The 22,100-nt window shown below is 37.6% G+C and overlaps 1 protein-coding gene across 1 annotated transcript in view; it reads left to right on the top strand.

The window, feature by feature from the left end:
- SLC6A11 (solute carrier family 6 member 11) overlaps positions 1-22,100 on the top strand; it is a 114,859-nt gene that overhangs the window by 81,763 nt on the left and 10,996 nt on the right. The window contains exons 8-11 of the mRNA XM_070933672.1: positions 15,825-15,928; positions 18,729-18,853; positions 19,062-19,174; positions 20,269-20,406. Of these exons, the coding sequence (XP_070789773.1) occupies positions 15,825-15,928; positions 18,729-18,853; positions 19,062-19,174; positions 20,269-20,406 (480 nt within the window). The remainder of the gene's footprint in view (positions 1-15,824; positions 15,929-18,728; positions 18,854-19,061; positions 19,175-20,268; positions 20,407-22,100) is intronic.

The raw sequence follows: 22,100 nt of genomic DNA, 5'->3' as shown, positions 1-22,100 counted from the left end.
CAGGATACTTTGGTGGGTACTACAGTTGCATTTATGGTTAGGAACTGGGTGAGTTTGGCAGGAATGTTACAATAATTAACAAACTTAAAAAAAAATAATGACTTGGTGTGGCATGTCACATGGCCTTTGGGTATTCAGACTGCTTGTTTTTCCTGCACACTTGTGTAGGCCAAGTGTGCCAGTAGTTTGGTAATACTGAGTTAAAATAATTCACATTTATTTTATTGTGCACTAAAGCCATAGTTCACCACTGCCTGCAACATTGCCTTGAGGTTTTGCAGATTTATGTCCTTGTTTTCTATGGGTCCAACAATGTAGTTTTAGTAGCACTAGCCTCTGGGCAGCTTTGAAGTGCTTGATCTACGACTCCTGCAGATGCTACTTAGAAACAAGTTTGTTAATGTGATAGAACTCTTTATGCATTGTTATGTTGAGAAATGCACTGGAATTATCAGTTTCCTTCTGTAAATAAGTCTCCAATGAGTCTACTATGCTGAAATTTTGCCTCACAACAAAGTTAGCAAAAATGTCATCAATTCCAGGCAAGGAGTATTCTCAGATAATTAACAGTAATTTTAAAATCATAATTCCAGACACATTTATCCTCTTAGCCTCCAAAAGCACACAGACTTGTCACATTTTGGAAGTATTCCTTCTGCTTCTACTTGAGCCAGTTCATGGAACAGGACATGCTTTGTGAAACTTGGTGTGGCATTCTCCTGTATTATTATATCTTTACCTTTCATGTGTGTCCCAATGCCAGTTTTAGAGACAGGTGCAGCATCATGTGGTATCTTTTTCAGCTTACTTTTTTGACAGTTTCCTGGCAAGATGTGTGGCTTGGAACTTAAGCCCAGGAGTCATGGTCAATCAGTACTCGTCCATCTGTTTACAGTACCAGTCTACCTGATTAAACAATACAGAAGTCCATTATACATTGCTGCTTATTGTATTTACTGTTACATGTATTACTTCAATGAAAATATTTTTTAAGAATCTTTTGGAGTGAGGAGCTATCATAAATCTAAACAATAATACCGTGTTTCCCCGAAAATAAGACCCTTTCTTATATTTTTTTGAACCCTGAAATAAGCGCTTGGCCTTATTGCCATGCGCTCAAAAGCCCGATTGGGCTTATTATCAGGGGATGTCTTATTTTGGGGGAAACAGGATAGTAGTAATAATTGGAGACAGCGGAATAGAAGAGAAGGAGCTGGAGAAGATAACAAAATACAAATGCCTGCAAATAGAAATAGAACAACTGTGACAAAAGAAAGCAAAGGGAGTACCAATAGTTATAGGCGCCTTGAACGCAATCTCAAAATGATCTCAGCATGACTTGAACACCATTGGCATTGACAAATTCACCCTCAATCAATTCCAAAAGGCAACTTTACTTGGAATAGCTTACATCCTGAAATGATATTTCTGATGCCATAAAAAACATCAATATCTGCCTATCCCAGGTCTTTGGAAAGGAGTCAGTAGCTGAATAAAAATGCCAAACCCAGTCTGAACATCTTTAGCAAATGGTTTGCTTGTGTTGTTTGCCATTCCACCCCCCAATTCATCTCAATTTATATTCTATATGAATCAAGTCCCTCTGATGAAATGAGCTGCAGTTTACAAAAACATATGAGAGAAAGGCAAGCCATGAAACTGTGTGGTTAGGTAGAGTTGATGAGATATTGGAAAAGAAAGAACTGAGCAACAAATATGGTTAGGGGCCTGGAGGCTAAACTGTATGATGAATGGTTGTAAAAACTGGGAACATCTAGATTAATGAAGAAAAGGACTAGGCGTAACATAATATCACTATTCGAGGGGCTGTGACAGAAAGGGGGTTTGTTTTATTTTAAGAGTTAAAGAGATGTAACAAATTAATGCAACTTGATTTGCAATAGGAGACAAATTTCACAAACGAAGGCAAATATACATGTCCCAGGATACTGTTGCAGGATTCATTCTGGGTTGGCCACCAGAATGTCAAATTACCTTTGTGAGCACTTAATAGCATTTTTTTTTTCGTTTTTGTAATTAATTGCTCAGTTTGTTTACAATTCTGCTGCATACACTATAGTCTAGTATCTGTGTCAGTGTTATAGCCTTTTAACCATGATCAGCCCTAAAGTAAGTGTGTGTGTGTGTGTGTGTGTGTGTGTGTGTGTGTGTGTGTGTGTGTGTGTATGTTGAACAAAGTGAGTGATACACTTGGCTAGATCATATTTTTGCTATGCTTCTGGTACTCCTTTAAATTTTTATCAGGCAGTCAGAACATTCTTATTAAGGTCACTTGCCTGTCAAAACAGATCAGTGATTCTAAAGCTAATCCAGTCTCAGATTTGTTTTCCCCAGAGGAATAGTTCAGATTGTTTAAAATGAATATTTGATTTTGGAGGTTTAGACGAAGTACTGGAGAAAAAAAATCAGCACATACTACAAACCCTTCAAATAGTAAGTGTATAGTAAACCTGCTGATCTGGTTCAGCAGGGGAAAAAAGACATTGTTGACATGTAGCTGTCTATTTATCCATCTCTTTATCTCTATTCCTAGTAGCATTGCTGATAACAGTTACACAGCAACAGCTCCATATTGCTGAAACATGATGAGAGATTAGGCACTAAAGCCTTTTTTCATCAGCTCTCTTTACACAAAACTGCAATATCCTTGTTGATGCAAGTTCCTAAGAATCCTTGCAGGCAGAAGTTTAATTTACACAGACGAATGAGGAAAGGACCAATCAATGATCCACTTTTCAGTATCCCATTTCTCTACGCTGATATGAAAAAGTGTTATTTTTGCTAAAATTCCATAGTTAAAGAGTCCTTCTTTCCAAACTGCTGAGAACACATCAAGATAAACTCTTTTGGGGGCATAGAAAAACTTCTAACTAATGTTCTATCAACCCAACACTCAGCAATATTTTGTTTACCGACTGAATGGCCAGTGTGTTTTTTTACAGATGTAATTGACCTTCAGCTTTCCTCATTCCTCAAATTGATGACAAGATGCTCTGCAGCTACCAGAAAAGACTGACATAGGACTCATAAAAAAAGATATAAACTAACCTATTGTGAATTATGTGAAGTTTTATTGTAATACTTCGTCACAACATTCCTACGTAATGAGGCAAACATGAACATTAAACTAAATAGTTAATTTATAACTTAGAGACTAATTTTATACCATTATTTCATTCTTATAATAATTAGGATTTCCATATATTCATTACTTGGCATGGTGTGGTAGCCACACTGCATGTCCCCTCCCCCATTCTTATATCTGAAGTTTTCTTAAGAACAACAGCCATAACTATTTTTGAGGCTATGGGGATATGCTGTAGGAATTTATAGACAATTTTTATTATATTTTGCCTTTTTCCTTTATTTTTTTTTATATATTTTTTTAATTTGATTTATATGCCGCCCTTCTCCGGAGACTCAGGGCGGCTTACAGTGCGTTAAGCAATAGCCTTCATACTTTTGTATATTTATACAAAGTCAGCTTATTGCCCCCACAAACTGGGTCCTCATTTAACCTACCTTAGAAAGGATGGAAGGCTGAGTCAACCTTGAGCCTTGGAGAGATTCGAACCAGCAGTAAATTGCAGGCAGCTGTGTTAATAACAGGGTGCTTTAAACCACTGTAGTACCAAGGCTCTTATTCTGCTTTAATGTAGCCCAACCCAAAAACAAAGCAGCAAATAAAAAAGAATGTGCAGATTGTGTAAGATTTGACATTGGCTAGGACAAGTTATTTTTATCAAAAGAAAATAAGATGCTTATGAGTTGTAATAAGACTTTGCTACACTGACAGCTCTATTGTTGTTTTGCTGCCTTTGAATCAGTCCTGACTCCTGGCAACTAGTCCCTGCAATTTTCTTGTTCAGATTTCAGAAGTGGTTTGCTTTTTCCTGTTTCCTAGGATTAATTGTCAAAACATCATCCGGGTGGCATTGTGCCTAAAGTAGGACTAGAACTCAGGATGTCCTGGTTTCTAGCCAGATTCCTTTACCACCATTCTAAATTGGCGGTCTACACTGACAACAGGCCTATAGAAATCATTAAATTTCTTAGATTCCATTTATTCCAAATCTAATACTAGTTAATTCTAGTTCCAAGCATATTTGTGTGACATTGATTTCAAATAATTTAAGAAATCAGCAAATATGTTCTTTTATCACAGGGCAAAAATCTTGTTTTACTTAGTGTACTTAGATGAAAATGATTGTCTAATTAGTTGGATCCTTGTGCTTAGTTACGAAAGTATGTGATCGGGCTTGATAAATCCTCCCCTATCCTATCCACTTCTCTCCCTCAGCCTTGCCCCACAGAAACGTCTCCTATCCTATCCCCTTCTCTCCCTCAGGCTTTCTATCCCCTTCTCTCCATGAGGTTTGTCTCACAAAAGCCTGTTCTATGCTATCCCATTCTCTCCAGAATTATTTTCAAGTTGGGAGGGAGAATAGAACGTCTAACTAATTAGCATCAGAGCATGTTATAATAATATAGGAAATACTAATGCTTTGATGTTCATTTCAAAAAATCCTTTCTTAGTGAGCACCTAGAAGCCAAGAGGAACATACGTGGCAAATTTCAAGTTTGTAGGCTGTACATTTCTGGAGATTTTGTGATTACGGTGTGAGTGGTTTTTGCTTTTATATATAGATATTAGAAGATGAACTATAAGGCAACCATCTTTATATTCATATTATTTGATATTGACTATCAGACTGGCTAAACTGAACTGGAGCTAGAGAGAAGCAATATGATGAAACTATTTCACATGGAATGTCTCACCATATTCTGGTTCCATCGTATAGTTCTTTAAAATTCAGGCAGCTATTCAGAGAAGTGTCTGTCTTGAAATAGCCCATGTTGAATTGTATAGCACAGTCAAACATCAGAAGTGCTTATAATATTTTGTATTATGTTAAAAATGCTTTATAATAATTTGTATGTCATAAAATGTTTTGTCAAATTTGTCAAATTTCAATTCCATAAGTCATGGAGTTTGGAAGTTAGTGCATTTTAGGTATGTGGTTATCCCACTGTGCACAATTTCTCCCAGTGAAAGGTTATGGGAATGAGAGTTTTAAGGTGGAACAATCTGCAGTTGAACACTCTTAAAACTGTAGAGATCATTGTAGATTTTAGAAGAGGCTCTCCTATTACAACTAGTCTTACAACTAGTCTATGTCAACTTGCCATGGCCAACTCACCACAGTCAACTTGTCACAGCCAACTTGCTGCGGGTCGCTGCAGCCAACTCACCATAGGACCATAGGTTCCAGTTTTAGTGTCCATTTCAAGTCCTTGTAGATAATACAGCCTAGAACCATGAACGTCTCTATTGTTGATACTGTTGTGGCCCCGCCCTCTGGGCCTGTCCCATCGGAGGAAGAAAGCTCCGAGCATGAGGAAGAGGAGTCAGCCAGGCCTCCCTCTCCAGGCCCCTCCCCTCTGGCATTGTCTCAAGTGCCGGTCGAGGGAGAGGAGACAGCTGATTCGAATCAAAGTGATAATGAAACATCATTCCTGGACGCACGCCTCCGAAGGCGTGATAAACGTTTGCAGCAGCTTAGGAGGCGTGCTAGGGATTAGAACTGAGTCACTGGACCACACCCCAGAGACTATATAATAGAGGGTAGTGGTCAAAGGATCCTTGTGACGAACAAAGTAAACCTTGGACAGTCACTAAAGCCGCGTCCGGAACTGCTGGGAGGAATATTATTTCTGTTTGGACTTTCTTGAACGTTCGTATCTTATCTGTCTGTTTGTGAAAATAAAGTCCCTTGGCAGACGGTGTGTCTATCGCTGCCAAGAGGGAGATAAGAACTGGGTGCGTTCCAAAGTGTTTCCTTAACCCTCGCCTGGCTGTGTTGTGTGTGTGTGGGGACGGGGACAGATCAGATACTGTGTTGCCTGATATTGTAAGATGGAATGGGACAACTCACCGCAGCCAACTCGTCATGGCCAATTTGCCTTCTCCAACTCGCTGTGGGACAACTTGACATGGCCAGTTTGCCATGGGACAACTTGACATGGGACAAGAGTTAAACTAATATCGAAGAAATAGTGGAATAGAATCATTAAAGAAAGGATGCCAAAACAGAGACAAAATGAAATGTGAATGACAAAAATTAAAATATTTTAAAATTTATTTTAAATAATTTAATTAAATTGTTGAATTGTCCCACAACAAGTTGTCCCACGGCAAATTGGCCATGTCAAGTTGTCACACAGCGAGTTGGTGAAGGCAAATTGGCCATGGCAAGTTGGCCACAGTGAGTTGGCTGCAGCGAGTTGTCCCATTCCATCTTACAATATCAGGCAACACAGTATCAACAATAGAGACGTTCACGTTTCTAAGTTGTATTATCTACAAAGACTTGAAATGGACATTAAAACTGGAACCATCATTAAAAAGACACACAAAGAATGTTCTTCCTGCATCAACTCCAAAAGCTTGCCCAAGGATCTGCTGATACAGTTGTATAGAGGAATTATTGAGTCTGTCATTTGTACCTCAATAACTGATTTGGTACATGCAACCAAACAGGACAGGTACAAACTTCAACAGATAATTAGAACTGCAGAAAAAACAATTGCAGCCAGCCTGCCTTCCAGTGAGGATCTGTACATTGCATGAACCAGAAAGAGGGCTGAGAAAATATCTACAGACCCCTCATATCCTGGACATAAACTGTTTCAACTTCTCCCCTCTGGATGCTGCTATAGGGCATTACATGCCAAAACAATTAGACACAAAAATAGGTTTTCCCCTGTGCCATCACTCTGATGAACACCTAATTCCCACAGCATTGTCTTAGCCCTAAAGATATGTACCCATGTAGGCTGTATTGCTATCATCCTTCTCATCTTCTCTACTATCTTCTCCTGTTGTTATCTATGATTATCTCTTGTTGTATTTTATGATTAATGATTGAAATTATGCTCTATGATATAACATTGTTTGTATGAAAACAGAGAGTTTTCGCACCGAAGACAAATTCCTTGTGTGTCGAATCACACTTGGCCAATAAAGAATTCTATCTATCTATAACTGAACTATACCAAACTGAAACTTCCAAACACTTGTAGATTGGTTTTCTCCTAATTTCTCTCTAAAACAGTGGTTGTCATGGAAAAAATATCAGATCTTCCAGTATCCATTCTCAGTACAGCATAATGTAAATCCAAAACTCTTGTCAACTAAATATGAAAATATAGGTCAACTAGATTGCTCATGAATAAAGGAAAGGGAAAAATGTATGTAAAGTATTCCCCCCCAAATACCTCTTCCTTTGGTAGCTGACTTTCTACATTGGTTGGCCTCAAAGAAACATGATACAAGTGTGGCTTTTCTTCAAGAATTGTTTTGCTTCATTTAAGCTAGAAGTTGGTTTCTACTCAACATGCCTGGACAAATTACCATTTCAATGTGTGTAAAGTATTCTACGCCTTGGTGCTTATTTCTGGAGGCAGCAACGAATCAACAACAACAACAACAAAACTTGAGTACTTAAGTCCTTCTCTCCTTTTCCCATAATGAATGTGTTCCATTCATTGGTGTCTGTAAGTAACATTAGCAGAAGGTAGGAGAGGAACTGCTTAGCAACTCACAGAAATCCCAAAGAGAGGTGGAAAGGAAGTGATTTTCATGTAATTATTCACTCCCACAAAAGCTGTTGTCAGGTAGACACTAGAAACATAGCTGTTTTATTGTTTTCCTAACCTACTTTTAATCTTTTGAGAATCACTTCTGTTAAAAGAAGGAAAAAGAAAAGGCTTAATTCAGCCATTTTTTGCCTAACTATTTAAGTTCTGCTTTCTCCACTAATGAACCCCTCTGCTTACAGAAGTTGTGTTGTTGAATACCGCGCGCGCGCACACACACACACACACACACACACACACACACACACACAGAGTACAATCTCGGAAACAAGAGTGAATCTTGTATCCAAATACAGCACATTTCAGCTATTTTTCTAGACAGCATACTTTGTTTTACTTTATTTTTCTGTTTAATTACAACTGTTAATAGCATAGCAAATGAAAGGCAAAACAAAATTATATGTACACATCGTAATGAAAGGCTTGGGTTACTGTGGTGGAAGGTTAAACACATTTATATCTGACTATGCCACAGCTCTTTCAAATATTCCACTACAATGACACCTGTGTTTTACTTTTGTCAGTATTTTGTGCATAATTGTTAACTTTGGCTTTAATTTTGTACTGATATTTTATGCTTATATCAGGGTTCTGTTGGCATATTTCACATTGCCAAATTGTCTCCCAAATGGATTTTTTTCTATTGTGAATGTGAATTCAATATTTTGCAACTATAGGTAATCCTCAATTTACAACCACAATTGAATTCAAAATTTATGTTGCTAAGTGAGAAACTTGTTAAGTGAATTTTGCCCCATTTTACGACTTTTCTTGCCATGTTTGCTAAGTGAATCGCTGCAGTTGTTAAATTAGTAATATGGTTATTAAATGAATCTGATTTCCCCATTGACTTTGCTTGTCAGAAGGTTCCAAAAGGGGATCTCATGACCCGGGGATACTGCAATCGTCATAAATGTGAGCCAGTTATCAAGCATCCATATGTAAATCACATGGTCATGGGGATGCTGCAATGGTCACAAGTGTGAAAAATCATCATAAGTCACTTTGTTCAGTGCTGTTGTAACTTTGAACAGTCACTAAATGAACTGTGGTAAGTTGAGGACTGCCTGTAATGGAAGATTCTTTTCTCTTTGTCCTAATTTTATTCAATTCAAAGTGAAAGGTAAAGTCTGCCTCCTATTGAGTTCAACTTTTCCTAAATTTATGATCATGTCCATGATGTTTTCTTAGCAACAGTAGAGAAGTTGTTTGCCAGTTCCTTCTTCCAAGATATTTGTTTCAACTATTCCATATATTATACAGCCCTGAAATTGTTGGTGGAATCTCCCATTTAATTAATGAAATCTAAATCTGCTGGTCTTTTTTTGAGATAAATGGTGTGTTGCCATTTGCTGAGACAAGTAAGCTGACACAAATCAGATGAGTAGCAAGCTCCATTTATCTTTGGGCAAAAGTTGAGTATTTAATATTTCTGCTGTTCTGTTTATGTATTTCAAGCTTCAGGAGCTGGGCATTTCAATTGGGGACTTAAAAACTGTAAATTTTGGGCCAAGAGGGCCAAATGATGAAGTGTGCATCTCAACATCATGTGTGCAAAGCCACAATGCAAATACAAATGGGCAGCACTAGCATTCTGATTTCACAACACACAGTTTGTCACTTGGTACTATCATATTTGGAACGAAATATCTATGAATTGCCCCTTTCTTGGATAGATTTACATTAAAAAAACCTATGTTATATTTGTTGAAGACATTTCTTTCCCTAGAGAAAAATACTAAATCATGCTGTATTATTCAGTGGTTTCCTGCCAACATTTCATAGATTCTTGAGAAAGGGAGTATACAAAAGAATATGGGACACATGCACCCTGCATTAGGTATTCCAAATTTACTATGTCCAAGAGACTGAAGGTCTGAATTATGCTGGCCTTCCTGATAATTGGGAAGCAATCCTCTGAGTTGGTTACTCTGTAGCTCAGGAAGGTTTGCCCTTTTCAAGGGCAGTTTTCTTTTCAGCTGTTAAATTTATATTTTACCGACAAAGAAATAAAGGGAGACTAGTATAGATCTATTTCAAACTATTTAGGCCTCGTCAGCTACCCATACCCTTTAGACCAGAGGTGAAATTCAAAAATTTTCTCTACCGGTTCTGTAGGCGTGACTTGGTGGGCGTGGCAGGGGAAGGATATTGCAAAATCTCCATTCCCACCCCACACCAGGGGAAGGATACTGCAAAATCCCCATTCCCTCCCTTCATGGATGAAGGAGATTGCAAAATATCCATTCCCACTCCACTCGGACCAGCCAGAGGTGGTATTTGCTGGTTCTCCAAACTACTCAAAATTTCCGCTACCAGTTCTCCAGAACCTATTAGAACCTGCTGGATTTCACCCCTGCTTTAGACGAGAGCTAAATAGCTTGAAATAGATCTATATCAGTCTCCCTTCATTTCTTTGTTGGTAAAATATAAATTCAACACAAAAATAATTTGTCATGAAAGCGACTGCCTGCGAAGGTTCCTGGATTGGGGCTGAAAGATGAAAGCGGAAAGAGTATACTGCATCCCATATTTGGGGAGACCAGGTTGCCTTGATAGACTGGTTTCACTGGAAAAAACACTTTTTCTTTTCCGCTGTTTTGATAGACACTAAAAATAGTCTTTCAATTATTTATTCGTGCAGCCTTCATCAGGCTTGTAGGGTGAACTTGTGAAAATTGTCATATTCATAAAGGTGCTTTGTGAATGAACTATCATGAAACGATCATCTTCCTTGCTTCAAAACCAATCTGAGCTTTTTCCATAGAGGTTGCACTGTGGGAGAAGTCTGGAAAGAGCCTTCTCCTGCAGCTGGGTAGCTCCGCTGGAAGCTGAGTTGTATGCTATTGACCGTGCCATTCAGTGGTGGGTTGTTCCTAGTTCGGTCTGGTTCTATAGAACCAGTAGTAAAACTGGCGAAAGGCTCTGCCCACCCACCACAACGTCATCATGGGTGATCTGCGCATGGGCAAAAGCATGCACGTGCAAGTGAAGCATGCATGTGTGCTCCCATTGCAAACCAGTAGTAAAGGTAAGTAGAACCCACCCCTGTTGCCATTGCATGTACTGGAGTTAGCTAGCTTGAAGCTTTTTCCAGACTCTTCAAAAGGCCTTTTCAATGCAGCTTAGAGAAACCAAAGATGTGGAAGAGCTCTTTTCATGCCTCTGGACTTCCCCAAAGGCTGATGACCTGATGATGGTTGAGAACACCCAACAGCATGAAATGAATGTCATTTCATACTGATGTCCTTCCCTAGATCGCTGGATGGAAGAAATTAATGGTGTGGAAAATCTCTTTTGCAACTGATTCTTTTATCTGGAGTACTAGCTAGCAGGTGAATGTGGAAAAACACCTCTCTTGTTGCTGAACTATCCTAATTGCTTTCAGCTATGAGTGCTTGAGAGAGTCCAGCAATGCAAAGGATAGCCACTAGCTTTCTGTCCATTGATGGAGAAGCTTTGAAAGCATAGGACAGTGATGGCTAACCTTTTCTGGACTGAGTCCCCAAAGCACGTGTGCATGTGCAAATGCGCACATATGCACTCGAATCCCCAAAATACAATGCGTACGTGACCCCACACATGCCTGTGGTGCCCTCCACATGCAACCACCCCCATGCATGCACACATGCCCCCCACATTCGTCCTGCCTCCCCACGGCCCTCCTCCAGCACATGCATGGCAGAGACCCGAAGACCAGCTGACTGGCTGGAGTGTGTGCGCATGTTCAGAGGAACATGGGGTGACAGCTCGCGTGCCATCAGAGAGAGCGCTGTGTGCCACCTCTGGTACACGTGCCATAGGTTCGCCATCACAGGCGTAGGATTTGGTACTGATGGCACAGTAGGTAGGGAAAAATAATAATTGGGTACTTTGCATTGGACAAGCAAAAGTATTTTCTGTTAGCTACCCTCTGCAATAAGTAGGTAACTGCAGTCTTCTGTAAATAAAAGTAGATCAAAATATAAATGAATCAAACCAAAGTTCTTTCTAAGCCAGCATTATATTTTTCTAGCAACTCTCGCCACACCCTGCAAATAAAAATCTTTCAAACAGCATGGGAATTCAGCATAAAACTCAGTAGTAATAGAAGTGACTATATAAGAATTAAGCAAGTAATCACTGATACTTTTCATTTTTAATTTGCCACGAGTTGAAAAAGTCTCTTTTGATGTTATGAATAGTGATGATCACTGCATTTTCTGGTGAAAAAAACATGTAATTAATTATGTTCTTTGTGAAGCCCTACTTATTTTATCTTGGTCATCACTGCTAGTTTATACTCTACCTCACCTATTTATATATAATAGTAAACTGAGAATTGGAAGTCATCAACTTTCAAAAATAGAGTCTATCAAAAAAATAAAATTGGAGAATCCAATGTGCCAAACTATGTATTTCCATTACACTTCATATGATATAGTCCTGTGGAATTAATTTTGGACATACGTTCAAATAATAAATTCCAAATAATATTTTATGTATATATGTATCTAAAATGTTTACAGTATAGAGCTGTCCAACTTGAATTGTGCTACTGTGGTCTGTTTACAGAACAAAAGTATTTTTTTAAAAAAACCAAACAATACAGCTAAAAACAAGGAACAGTATTAAGATGGAGGCCGATCCACCTGCCAATCAGCTTTTTTCTTATTTTCCTCCCCAAAAACTAAGGTGCGTCTTATACTCCTGTGCGTCATATACGCCGAAAAATATGGTAGTCCTCAACTTATAACCACAATTGAACCCAAAATTTCTGTTGGTAAGCGAGATGTATTTGCTAAGTATATTTTGGCCCTTTTTACGATCTTTCTTGCCACAGTTGTTAAGTGAATCACTGCAGTTGTTATATTAATAACATGGTTGTTAAGTGAATCTGGATTCCCCATGGACTTTGCTTGTCAGAAGGTCACAACAGGTGATCACATGACCCCAGGATACTGCAATCATCATAAATATGAATCTGTTGCCAAGCATCTGAATTTTGATTATGTGATCATGGGGATGCTGCAATGGTCGTTAAGTGTGAAAAATGATTACAAAGAACTTTTTTTCAGTGCCGTTGTAATTTCAAACAGTCACTAAATGAAATGTTGTAAGTTGAAGACTACCTGTAGAAAAACAATATCATGAGTACCATGAATAGTTGTTGTTTCTCTTGTCTCTTTCTCTTTCCCATATATTAAAAATAGTGGTTGGTGCTAGTCTAACTTTCTGAATTAAACATGGTAAAAATTGGAACTAAAGGAGAATCTTTTAGGAACAGAACAACTGCATATCATGTTCAACATTTTGTGACCAGCCAAATGCATGTGAGAACTCAGAAGGAAGAGAAGATAGCAATAGGACTTTTCCATTGTTTTTTCCTAGCAAGTGGTTTGAAAGTGTGCAGTTTTTTTACAATCGTCCAAGAGCCATAAATAGCCCTTCACAAATTTGTCTTTAATGCCTTTAACCATGTCTAAACTGATCTCCATCACAGCATCTAAAGCCGCAAGAGAAATGAATACATTTTTCAAAGAATTTTCTGAAAGAAATGGATGATTGACTGTAGCTGAGACAGTCATAAGGATGTAATAGAATGAGAAAAACATCAACGTTGCCTTGATCTTCTAAGAGATGAGGCAAGATATAAATAATGAAATATATAGAATGTAGCATAGACAAATCCCTTACCATGTGCACTGAAGTTTAACACTCAAAATAGGGGATGTCAAATTTGAATTTTGCTTAATCATCTCATTATTTTTGCCTGTTCCGTCAGTTTGAGAATTCAGAAAAAAAAGGCTATGTATAAAATTAAAAGTGTGATTGAGGTTCTTCTGAGAAATAGTAATGACTTGTTTGCTGGATATCAGTTCCTATACAAATCCACCTTCCTTTGATTGGAATTATGGATTACAATAGCCTTCTTTAACTTGCTGCCTGGGTGTAGATGTAGTATGCTATAACTTCCATTTACTCCAATCCGCATTGCCAAAATCCCTGGAAACTGTAGTTTAAAGAAAACATTTTTTCCAGTGTACTTAATTTCTACAAACATTAGTTCCACTGATGCAATGTTTACAGATGTACTTCGTGTGAGTATCTAACTCAATGGTGGGTTGCTACCGGTTCTCCCCAGTTCTTGTGAACTGATAGTGGAAATTTTGAGTATTTCAGAGAACCGGTAAATACCATCTCTGCCTGGCCCTGCCCCCAATCTATTCGCTGCCTCCCGGTCTCCCAGCTGATTGGCTAGAAGGAAAAAATCAGGGCTCACTTGACAAAGAAGAGGGGAAAAAAAAGACACCATCGCTTTAAATTGACAAGCCAAGAAGCCTCCCAACTGATCAGCTAGAAGGAAAAAATCAGGGCTCGCGTCTCAGCCAGGAGATCACTTGGCAAAGAAGAAGAAGAAAAAGACACTGTCACTTTAAATTGACAAGCCAAGAAGCAGCTGCTGGAAGGAGGTTTTTACTTGCAGAAGCAAAGTGACATTCAGCAGTTTGTTTCTGGGTCAGCTGAACAACAAACTGGGAGGGATTCTTATATGGTTCTATGTTTTTGAATTTTTGGGGTTTGTGCAACATGGGCTTTGTGTTTCTAAAATGGTTTGGGCGATTTCCATTGTGAAATATCCTGTCTTGAATGAGTTTTCTGCCTGCTTGTAAATGGAGCTGAACTTCCGGCTTCCACCTTCTATTATCTCTAAGCACTGGTAGCTGTTTTCTTCTTACAAAGTTTCCTTTATGCAGCTGGCAGGAATATGGAATGAGTATCAGGCAGGTTCCTTGTTAGCAGCTTGATTTTTCCTTGCTTTTCTGGGAGCCTTTTCTTATGAGTAATATTTTATTTGGGGAAATGAAGAGGGGGGAGTTTGATTCCTTCCCAGAGCAGGTTAGTGGGGTGGGGGAAGAATGGAGATTTTGAAGTTATCTTCCTCTGGAGTGAGGAAGGAATGGGGATTTTGCAGCATCCTTCCCCTGTCACGGCCACCAAGCCACGCCACGCCATGCCCACCAAGCCAGACCCACAGAACCGGCAGTAAAAATTTTTGAAACCCACCACTGTTTCAGTGGTCCAGAAAAGTGCATCTATAGTATATAGATAATAAACTTGAAAAAAGGTGAACAACATTTTTACAGAACTATAGATATGTTGAGGCTGGTTGTGACAAGGAATAGCTGGGAGGGGAGGGGCCAGGCAAGGCACCCCTTGATGTGAGTGACATTAAGTTGGCCACGCCCATCCAGTCACATGACCCTGAAGCCATGCCCACTGTCACATGACCCTGAAGCCATGCCCACAAAATAAGCCACGCCCACAGAACCGGTAGTAAAAAAAATTTAGAATCCATCCCTGATCTAACTTTAGAGGAAACCCTTGGCTTCTTAAATCAGTTTTAGACTACAGTAAGATCATGTAAGGAACGCGGTGGCTCAGTGGCTAAGACGCTGAGCTTGCCGATTGAAAGGTCAGCAGTTCAGTGGTTCGAATCCCTAGTGCTGCGTAACGGGGTGAGCTTCCGTTACTTGTCCCGGTTTCTGCCAACCTAGCAGTTTGGAAGCATGTAAAAAATGCAAGTATAAAAATAGGGACCACCTTTGGTGGGAAGGTAACATCGTTCCGTGCACTTTTGGTGTTTAATCATGCCAGCCACATGACCATGGAGATCAGCGCTGGCTCTTTGGCTTTGAAACAGAGATCAGCACTGCCCCCAAAAGGAACGACTAGCACATATATGCGAGGGGAACCTTTACCTTTAAGATCATGTAGTCATAGTAGAAACTTTCTGTCAATAAAACAGGAATTCTGCCCTCCCCCAAAAATAAATGAGTATTTATTTTAGGTTTGCTGAAAAAAATAATTGTATTTACATTAGAATAGTGAGTGTAGTTTATCTAGTAAAGCTAGTGAATTATTATTCACTAGAATAAACAAATCACAAATAATGGGAGGAAAAGGAGTAACAACAAAAACAACCAAAAGGCAATGTTTATTTTTTAATCGCATGATGATCTTTGAATTTTTAAACTGGTTATCTAGCTAAAAATATGGCCACAAGGCATTCTGGTAATAATATATATGAATTATTGTATACAATTCTGAAACAGAAAATATTTCTTCCTTCCTAAATTATTTTTGCATTTTTATGTTTGCAGGTCTGGGTAGATGCTGGAACACAGATATTTTTCTCCTATGCTATCTGCCTGGGATGCTTGACAGCCCTAGGGAGCTACAATAACTACAATAATAACTGTTATAGGTAATGCACAATTGGGTCATTCTATTTATAAATCTAGGTGTATAATTAAGGAAATTATTTGGAGATTGTATGCAAGACTAGTTAAAACACTTAAACACATACATGCATACACACTGCGTACACTAATAAACACTATGCATTGTTTAAATGGTTTGGACACTGTTTCATTGGTGAGATACATGTTGATCTCCAAGATAAAATCCTATCTTGGATTGAATATGTTAAAAGTAAAACTGGGTGTGCTTTGGGTTTGGGGCCAGCACATGCCAATAAATGCCAACTGATTGGTATTGATCTCATCAGAAACAGGAAACGCTACATATGGCATCAGTCTCATTATCATTATAATGCATGATGTTTTATTGGCTCCTTATCTGAGACAGAGTTCAGTTTAAATTGCAGTGATTAGAGCCCTGTATCCACAACCCAACCAATATCTATCTGTCCTATTTCTCTTACAATTCTGTTCACTCCATATCTTCTTCTCCTCATCATGGAGGAGAAGAAGATATGTTCTTTGGTACTATAGCACCAATAGTAACAGGCTTCTATAATCCCAAAGCAACTGGAGCATCACTTGAACATCATTGGCATTGAAAAGATCACCATCAGACAATTGCAAAAGACTTTTTTATTTGGAACAGGTTACATCCTGCAATGCTTCCTTTAATCGTCATCAAGTATTCACATTTGCCTATCCTAACCTTAGGAAGAGCTTGATAGTTAGATAAAAATGCCAAATCCAGTTTGAACATTGTCCAACTGTGCAATGAATCATAATAATATTAATATTATCAATAATAACATCATCAAGATAATTTAATAATATATTGACCATAAAATAAATGAGTAATATTCATCCATACTGAATCTTTCTTTTGAGTGTAATTTTTAAAGAATTTTAATTACAATAATAAAAACTAATATGAACAGGGAAAGAATAGAAAGGGAAAGAAACAATAAAAAGGGCAGAAAATAAAAAATATAAAGAAGAAAAGAAATATATAAAGAAATGTATTCTAACCTTCATTATCTCAAATATAAACAAAATTAATAATTCTTAATCCCCTATAACATAGGTGTCAAACTTGCAGTGTCACATTGCCATCACATGATGTCTTGCAATGTTTTTTCTCTTTGTGGAGCTGGGGTGGAGGTGGCCAGTTTGACATCTCTGTCCTCTAAGGTTAAATAGGTAACCTTCAGCCCATATCTCATTCCTTTTCTAGAAGCAAATTGATAAAACATCAAAGTTTCAATCCTGGTATCAACACAAAATCCATAAAAAGTTGCCAGAACATTGCAAAAACAAAAAGTCTTACTTTAACCTTGATCAAATAAACCAACTTTATTATCCTTCCTTTTATGTCTAACAATCTTTAATTCAATTAAATATTGTTTTAGGATTTGATTTCTCTTTGATTCTTCTATATCCCATCACATAGTCTCCCCCCTCAATTGTAATACATAAAACATTTTCCAGGTTATTGTTTATCATTTGCATTTCCCTTTATTTTTCTATTCCCTTTTAATTTTTTTAATTTTAATCATTTCTTTCATAGATCCAGTAAAACATCATTTTCTGTATCATACTCCACATTCTGTATTTTGTCTGTCTTGTAAGGTAAAAATACTGAATCTTTGTCAACGTATTTCAGATAAGTCCTTGTGGAATATAAACCTTCAAAGTACATTTAAAAGTGACAAACATGTCAATCTTTAGGTGCCACGAGATTTTATATTTCTTAACACAATTTTTCCTCTTTTCAAACTGATTGACAACCATGAATTCAAATATTGTAAACATTTACCTACCCAAACTGATATCATATTCTGAAGAAAGTAGAAAACAGAGATTGTTAATTAATAGTTACAATAATCACAAGTTATTTGAATATTAAATTGTACACTTAGCTTAACATAGTGCTACATTTCAGAATGCTCTGGTTATGCATTTCTCCTTAAAGCGTTGCAAGAAAAACTTACATGTGAATGTTATTGTGCATATGCAACATAATGTAGTCAATCATATAATATTGAAATTCCATAAAGCCAGTAATTATATTCCATGTGAGACAGTTTGTAGAAGTTTTCTTTTCATATTCTGAGAGGACATTGAATTTTAAAAAAATGCATCCAAATGGAAAATAATATTGACAAAGGCTACCAATGAACAGCCAAATACTTTAGTGGTGCATTTTGGACACAAAGTGAAAAAAGAGGTGTCATTAAAATTCTCATCAAATCTCTAAGATCTAGAACAGCAGAATTTGGTGATACTAAGTGTGACAAAAATGTACTATAATCCATTTGACTCTATAAATGTACTAGAAGTATAGCAGAGGTGGGTTTCAACAGGTTCTGACCAGTTCTGGAGAACCGGTAGCGGAAATTTTGAGTAGTTCAGAGAACAGGTAGTAAAAATTCTGACTGGACCCACCGTCATCTATTCTCTGCCTCCCAAGTCCCAGCTGATCAGGAAGAAAGGGGATTTTGGAGTAACCTTCTCCTGGATTGGGGAGGGAATGGAGATTTTACAGTATCCTTCCCCTGGAGTGGGGTAGGAATGGAGATTTTACACTATCCTTCCCCTGCCATACCCACCAAGCCACACCCACCAAGCCACACCCACAGAACCTGTAGTTAAAAATTTTGAAACCCACCACTGAAGTATAGCCAATAAGCTACGTGGAAAACTACTGGAAATTCCTGGTTTTCTCTTTCTGAATTTTTTTTCCAAAACTGTGGTATAAAGTCAAGCACTTAAAATTAAACAATGATTTTGCTCTTTATTTGATAGAGACTGCATTATGCTCTGTTGCCTGAACAGTGGTACAAGCTTTGTGGCTGGTTTTGCCATCTTTTCTGTTCTTGGCTTTATGGCTTATGAACAGGGGGTTCCCATAGCAGAAGTTGCAGAATCAGGTAAGTTATACAAATATATTTGATGGTCTACTTGAATATGGGATTTGAAGATAAGTTAATTGTGCAGGAAAAAAGTTGGACATTTTCTATAAAGAGATTTGATCCATCCCATGCCATCAATTATATACATATAGGAATATTCATAATGTGATCAATATATGAACAAGTCCTCATTTATGTATCTAATTCCTGTTTATTTCACTTTCAGGACCTGGACTTGCTTTCATTGCATATCCAAAGGCGGTAACAATGATGCCTCTTTCTCCGTTGTGGGCAACTTTGTTTTTCATGATGCTTATATTCCTTGGATTAGATAGTCAGGTACAAATCACAGTTGTAAACATTGCAAACTAATTTCTGTGAAGGTCCCTAAAATATAGAATTGTTACATAGTAAGAGTTGTTCTTTACCGGTATAAACATACATGACTTGTTAATATATCCAGACAGGTATTATTTGTGAAATAATAAGAGAAAACTGAGAGGCAAATGTATAATAACACGAATTGAAAATAATGGGCCTCAATTGCAGGCTAAACTTGAGAAATTTAAAAGGCTAACAACCAAGAGTTTGACAGAGAAAAGGCAATGAAGCCAGCTTTCCCATTGGAGCCATGGGTTCATTGGAAAATAGCAGTTCTAAAAGAATGAAAGCGTATACCAGTCACTAAAGTACAGTCGAGAGATAGACATATACCTGGTGAAGTCACTGACTTTTAGGACAGTGAACTAAAGAATTAAAAAATGGTGTTTAATCACATGAGCCATGGTGGCACAGTGGTTAGAGTGCAGTACTGCAGGCTACTGCTGACTGCTGGCTGCCTGCAATCTGGCAATTCAAATCTCACCAGGCTCAAGGTTGAGTCAGCCTTCCATCCTTCTGAGGTGGTAAAATGAGGACCCAGATTGTTGGGAGCAATATCATGTTGACTCTAAACCACTAAGAGAGGGCTGTAAAGCACTGTAAAGAGGTATATAAATCTAAATGCTATTGCTATTGAAGGATTAGATTCCAAGAACATATAATTAATACTGTTGAGTTTGAAGATGGGAATGAAAAAGTGGAGAACTGTCCTCAGCCCAGGATATCTCTTTAAGTGGTGAATAATCCCCCTAGTTATTCATAGCACAATCAAGAAATAATACAGTCTAGTGCCTAATTTTGTGCTAAGAAAACTATTAAAATCTGTCCTGTGTCTCTTTTTGAGGAATAATAGGGATGGTCTGACTCTACTAATGCTAATCCAAAAACCAGCAATATACTTAATCAGAATCACAATTTGCCTCACACGCTATGTAGTTTGAATAAAGCTCCCTATAGCACTGGGTTGGGAATGCTACAAAACATTTCATGCACTGATTACTGCTATAGAAATGGGAATGTATTTGTTTTCCTTGCTTCTGTTTTTTATACAGTTTGTGTGTGTTGAGAGTCTTGTGACAGCAGTGGTGGATATGTACCCCAAGATTTTCCGGAGGGGATACAGAAGAGAAATGTTGATTCTAGCTCTTTCAATTGTGTCTTACTTTCTTGGCTTAATCATGTTAACAGAGGTAAGATACATTTAATAACATTCACAACTGTGAAGTAGGGGAGAAATTTTTTTTAGGGTCAGGAATTCTATGAAGCATATTGGATGACTCGTAAATGATTGGAACCAGAAATATTTATAAAAAATGGTTTTGGAATAAATTACCAATCATTTAGAAATATTAAACCTTCTTGTCAAATGTATTATAGCATCCTATAAAATGGTGATCTTGATTTGAAAAGCTATTTAGGAATTAGGACTAGATTATCCCTTTCAACATGCCCTTCTCATTCACCAAGTGAATCGAATTTTTGTATGTACAAAATCTCTCCAATCATCACTGATGGATTATGCTTTACTACAAACTCTTGTGAGTCGCCCAGAATCACGTAGATGAAATGGGTGGGAGAGGGGATGGATAACATACAAATCAAATAAATTGAATAAGAAGAACCATATTAGTAATCAACTATTGAATTGCCATTGATTGTAATTTTTATATGACAGAGGCAAAAACACAGGAGTATAAATAGTTATTATATTTCATAACATTAAATTGAATTTAGTTTTATCCTGAGTTTACCAACTCCTTCATATTGGCTGAATAAGATATCCATTCTGAGTTCCAGATTAGAATAGGGTAGAATCTGTTTTAATCACTGATGGATGACCTCTGCCAAGATACATGAAATTTGAACCCTCAGTTGCCTTTGATATTGCTCATCAAGATAGTGGTATTTTACTTCATCATCTTCACAGAATGGATTAATTGTAAGCAATCAGGTTACCTTAAAGAACAATTACATCTTTCCCTACAAGATATATGATCTTAAGAAGACATGTTGGTCTCTGAGATACAGTTTGCGATACTGCTGATTACATCTCTGCCATGATTGATATCCCATTTATGGAAACTATCATGAATTGAACAAGGAATTGGATTCAGCGCATTAAATTATCCCTTCCAACATTGATTTTATGCCACAACCATAAAATATGTATATAAAAGGAATACCTTAAAAAAACAAAGGAAGTAACCTTTTTTAAAAAAATCTCTAATTCCAGAAGAGATATGTGGCTAGTGTCAGGTTTTGGTGTGGAGAGCTAGTCTAGAAGATTCTTTCACTGGAAAATATGCATACAAACCTATTGGAGACATGTGGTAAGCCCTACCTTACACAAGAGACCAAAGCCTTACTCACAGTGTTCAGCTCTATGTGACTGGAAAAGGATATGAGAGTCACACCACTATTGTCACTCCCCAGAAAATAGTATTTAGGGGCCTATGTTCATGATTCTGAGGCAAACCTAATTTATCTATTATTGCAGCTGTTTTGAATAGACTTTAGCAAAAGGAGTTTTTTTTTCAAAGCACACTGTTTCTATGCCTTTTGTTTCAAAGAGTATATATGTTGTACATTCTAGAATGTGTGATTTGCAAATCAAGTTGCAATGTGTATCATGGTCCACCAAATGGCACTGTTGCATCATTTACTGCCACATAAGGTTTTTCATTACAATTTTTTTTTCTCAAAAAACCCAAAACATTTAATGAGTTAAATTTAGGGGGGAAATGCACTGCTGTTGAAAAGAACTGCAATATCCACTCTGGTGCTGTATAATTTCCGAGGAACATTTAAACGCTGTGCAAATTTTCTTGTCGACTGAATTTTACTTTAAGCTGTATTGCAGAGCTTAGAGTGAACAGCTAGCATT

This window comes from Pituophis catenifer, unplaced genomic scaffold, assembly GCF_029215685.1.
Source record: "Pituophis catenifer annectens isolate HBS135680 unplaced genomic scaffold, rPitCat1.0.hap2 SCAF_2, whole genome shotgun sequence".
Taxonomy (NCBI): Eukaryota; Metazoa; Chordata; class Lepidosauria; order Squamata; family Colubridae; genus Pituophis; species Pituophis catenifer.
Note: the sequence above shows the minus strand (reverse complement) of the source record. Positions and strands in the feature narration are given on the sequence as shown.